Source organism: Malus sylvestris, chromosome 5, assembly GCF_916048215.2.
Source record: "Malus sylvestris chromosome 5, drMalSylv7.2, whole genome shotgun sequence".
In the NCBI taxonomy this organism is placed as follows: Eukaryota; Viridiplantae; Streptophyta; class Magnoliopsida; order Rosales; family Rosaceae; genus Malus; species Malus sylvestris.
This window is the reverse complement of record NC_062264.1, coordinates 29,183,415-29,186,967: the sequence shown is the minus strand read 5'-3', so window position 1 is coordinate 29,186,967 and position 3,553 is coordinate 29,183,415. Positions and strand designations below refer to the sequence as shown.

Genomic DNA, 3,553 nt, shown 5'->3' with positions numbered 1-3,553 from the left:
TTCTTTGTTGTATCCCCTCAAAAGTACTCCAATTCGTTTCACTATTTGATGAACTTGTAGTAAATTCATCATTTGTAAATTAGGTACACCATTTCCATAAGTGCTGCTTAGGACTGCCTAGGCGGCCGCCTAGCTCTAGACCGATTTTTCAAAACGATTTGCCTAAAATCGGGACAGGCTTTCACCATCTAACGTCTAAGCCGATTTTTAGAACACTGTTACTGGTCCTTAAAACTGCAGAAGATGTACTACACGTAAAAACACACTGCTTCTGCTGAGCCACTGAGCCTTTGCATGTCCTGAAAGGATCAGGATCCTTTGCTAAGCTTAGAAGGCTGAGCCTCCTGAGCAAACTCATCGGACAGTTGAAATTTGATCCAACGGCTACAAACTAGGGGCCCCTCTAAAAGTTATAATAATTGTAGTCGTTAGATCAAATTTCAACGGTCCAATGAGTTTCCTCATGAGGCTCAACCTGAACAATATTTGACTACTCAAAGATGAGTAAGAACTCTTACTAAAAAAATTTCAAAATTGTTCGTTGTCAATTTATAAAATTTCGTGTTTATAATTAGAACCATATATATTATAAATCACTTTATAAAGATCGCTCTGCAAAAAAAAAAAAAAAAAAAAGCAATTAAAACTAAGCTCATTTAGTTATCAAACTGTTTAAAAACAAATGAATGAAATTGGTAAAAGCATTACGAACCGTCTATGTATTTACTACAATAGATTCACTAAACGATCTTAGTTTTAATTTTTATTTTTTTTCATAGAAGATCTTTACAGTGTGATTCATAGTATGAACGGTTCTGATCATAAGCACAAAACTCTATGATTAAAACACTAAGAATTTTAAGTAGGAGTTTCTATTTATCTTTGAGTAGCCAAGTATGATTCGCTCAGCCTCCTAAGCTTAGGAGAGGATCCTGATCCGTCCTGAAAAGACAAAAACACAAACATTGCAAAGAAAACGACGTGCAGAAGGTTTGGATAGGATTAACTCCAAGGGATTTTATAAGATACTTTGAATTTTTGTGTTTTTTTATGTATCAAATTAATACAACACTAATTAATTTTAGTACTCATGACACTTATTGAAAATTTTACTAATGATTTTACTACTACTCCCTCTTTCTTTCTTTTTTCTTTTTTTCTTTTTCTCTTCTTCTTCTAAACATAAACTCATATATGCAATTCAAATCGAAAATATCTCAATACCAAAGTTAAATAGATCTTGGATAGTGCTAGCAATCTACTCATGGCACGTATATTGTAATAGCACGTAAAATAAAAAATTTAATTACTTTTTTTATTTACAAACTAACATTTTTATGCTCTTTAAAAAGGAAAAAAATGATGGAATTTTAATATAATTAATTTTAGATTTAATTGCCAATGGAGTGCATGTGACATGAAGAAAAATGAAAATGTTATTAGTATTCTCATAAATCTTATTTTCTCATCTATTTTATATAAACCTCTTGTGAAATGACGTCTAAGCCGTATTAAAACGAACTGAATCATTGCTTCAAAAAACAAAAAAAAAAAAAAAAAAAAAAAAACGAACTGAATCAAACCGAAACAATTCGGGCCTACCAAGTACCAAGTTCTATAAATGGAAGGACATGTCGTCTATTATGCTGAATCATTAATCTGAGCCGTCGGTTAAACCCCGGAGCACGATAAACATCAATTCGACAAAGCACCAAATCATGTCACAAACCTCGCGCTGCAGCCCAAATCCCTTGTAGAAGCCTCTAGAACTCGAAAAAATAACACTATAAAAGCCTCGTCTTCCTCACTCTCACTCTTCCCCAATTTTCTTCAATCTCCAGAATCTCGTAATACGCTTTCGAATCGTTGAATTTTTCATCTCGCGCTTTCGAGAAAATGGACGAGGACTTCGATATGCCGGGGGCGGAGGAGATGAACGAGGACTTCGATCTCCCCGATGAGGGGCCGGTGCTGAAGGTCGGCGAGGAGAAGGAGATCGGCCACCAGGGCTTGAAGAAGAAGCTCCTCAAGGAAGGTGAAGGCTGGGACACCCCCAATAATGGCGACGAAGTTGAAGGTTCGCTCTTTTTCTGTTTTATTTTTCATTTTTTTGTTTGGAAATTTTTGATGTTTTGGGATTGGTTCTGGATTAGGTTTGATTATTTGATTGGGGTGTTCGTGGTTTTAGTTCATTATACTGGGACATTGCTGGACGGGACTCAGTTCGATTCGAGCCGCGACGGGGGGACTCCGTTCAAGTTCACTCTTGGACAAGGTGAGGGCTTTTTTTTACCTTTTCAGCTTCAATCTGATGAAATTAATGAACTTGATTATGTTTCTGGTTGATTTGGATTAGTTGGTAGGCTAGTTTTGCACAAATATAGTGCTTTTGTATTTAAATTTCTTTGTTAGTGTGTATCAATGCAATTTTAGTAAGTATCACTGTGGCGGGATCCTAAGCTAAGCACATGACATTGCTGATTGGCTTGAGATACTGACACAGTGCCGTCCCTGTTGTGGGTTAAGTTTGTCTCTTTTTTAATATGTTAAAAAAGATGGAACTGTGTTTGGTGTAGTTGCATGGATATCGATTATGATGTTCCTTGTTAAGATTAGTTGTTGTGCTACTGAACCGGGAATTTTAGTAGTTAAATTTTTCTTCCGGGTGAGCGCTCTCTCACTTAGCGAGTTTTGTGATGTGGTTGTGCAGGGCAAGTGATTAAAGGATGGGATGAAGGTATTAGAACAATGAAGAAAGGTGAGAATGCCCTTTTCACCATTCCTCCTGCGTTGGCTTATGGTGAGTCTGGATCGCCACCAACTATCCCTCCCAGTGCCACATTGCAATTCGACGTTGAATTGCTATCGTGGACCAGTGTCAATGACATATCCAAGGATGGTGGTGTAATCAAGAAGATCTTGAAAGAGGGAGAAAAATGGGAGAACCCAAAAGACCTCGACGAAGTTATAGGTAAAAGTTTCTCTTCGATGTGTGTTATTGTTTGCTTGTGCACTATCTGTCACCTTTGTCTGTTAACTTCCTTCCCTCCCTGTTTGTTATGCAGTTAATTTTGAGGCGCAGCTTGAAGATAAAACACTTGTTGCAAAATCTCAAGATGTGGAATTCACTATCAAAGATGGTAACCTTTTGCTTGTCGTATATCAGTTCATTAATTTTGTAGAGAATTTTGCTTTTTAATGGACTGGTAATCTTCTAATTAATGTAATTAGGTTACTTCTGTCCTGCAATTTCAAAGGCTGTTAAAACAATGAAGAAGGGGGAGAAGGTATTGTTAACGGTTAAACCACAATGTAAGTTGCCTTGAGCCACCAGTCTGATTTTATATGAAATTTGAAAATAACAATAATTAAATATGTATTTCTACTTGTGTGTGGTTGCAGATGGATTTGGGGATAAAGGCAAACCTGCATCTGGTTCCGAGGGTGCAGTTCCTCCAAATACAACTCTGCATATCACTTTAGAGTTGGTATCATGGAGAACTGTATCTGAAGTGACAGATGACAAGAAGGTTATTAAGAAGATCCTGAAAGA

General features: G+C 36.7%; 1 protein-coding gene across 1 annotated transcript in view; it reads left to right on the top strand.

Annotated features, from left to right (window-relative positions):
- Positions 1-1,794: 1,794 nt before the first annotated feature.
- Positions 1,795-3,553, top strand: part of LOC126623687 (peptidyl-prolyl cis-trans isomerase FKBP62-like) — a 3,458-nt gene continuing 1,699 nt past the window's right edge. The window contains exons 1-6 of the mRNA XM_050292643.1: positions 1,795-2,077; positions 2,189-2,275; positions 2,711-2,971; positions 3,066-3,140; positions 3,232-3,312; positions 3,403-3,553. The exon at positions 3,403-3,553 is cut by the window's right edge and continues 44 nt beyond it. Coding sequence (XP_050148600.1) covers positions 1,897-2,077; positions 2,189-2,275; positions 2,711-2,971; positions 3,066-3,140; positions 3,232-3,312; positions 3,403-3,553 — 836 coding nt within the window. The 5' untranslated portion in view covers positions 1,795-1,896. The remainder of the gene's footprint in view (positions 2,078-2,188; positions 2,276-2,710; positions 2,972-3,065; positions 3,141-3,231; positions 3,313-3,402) is intronic.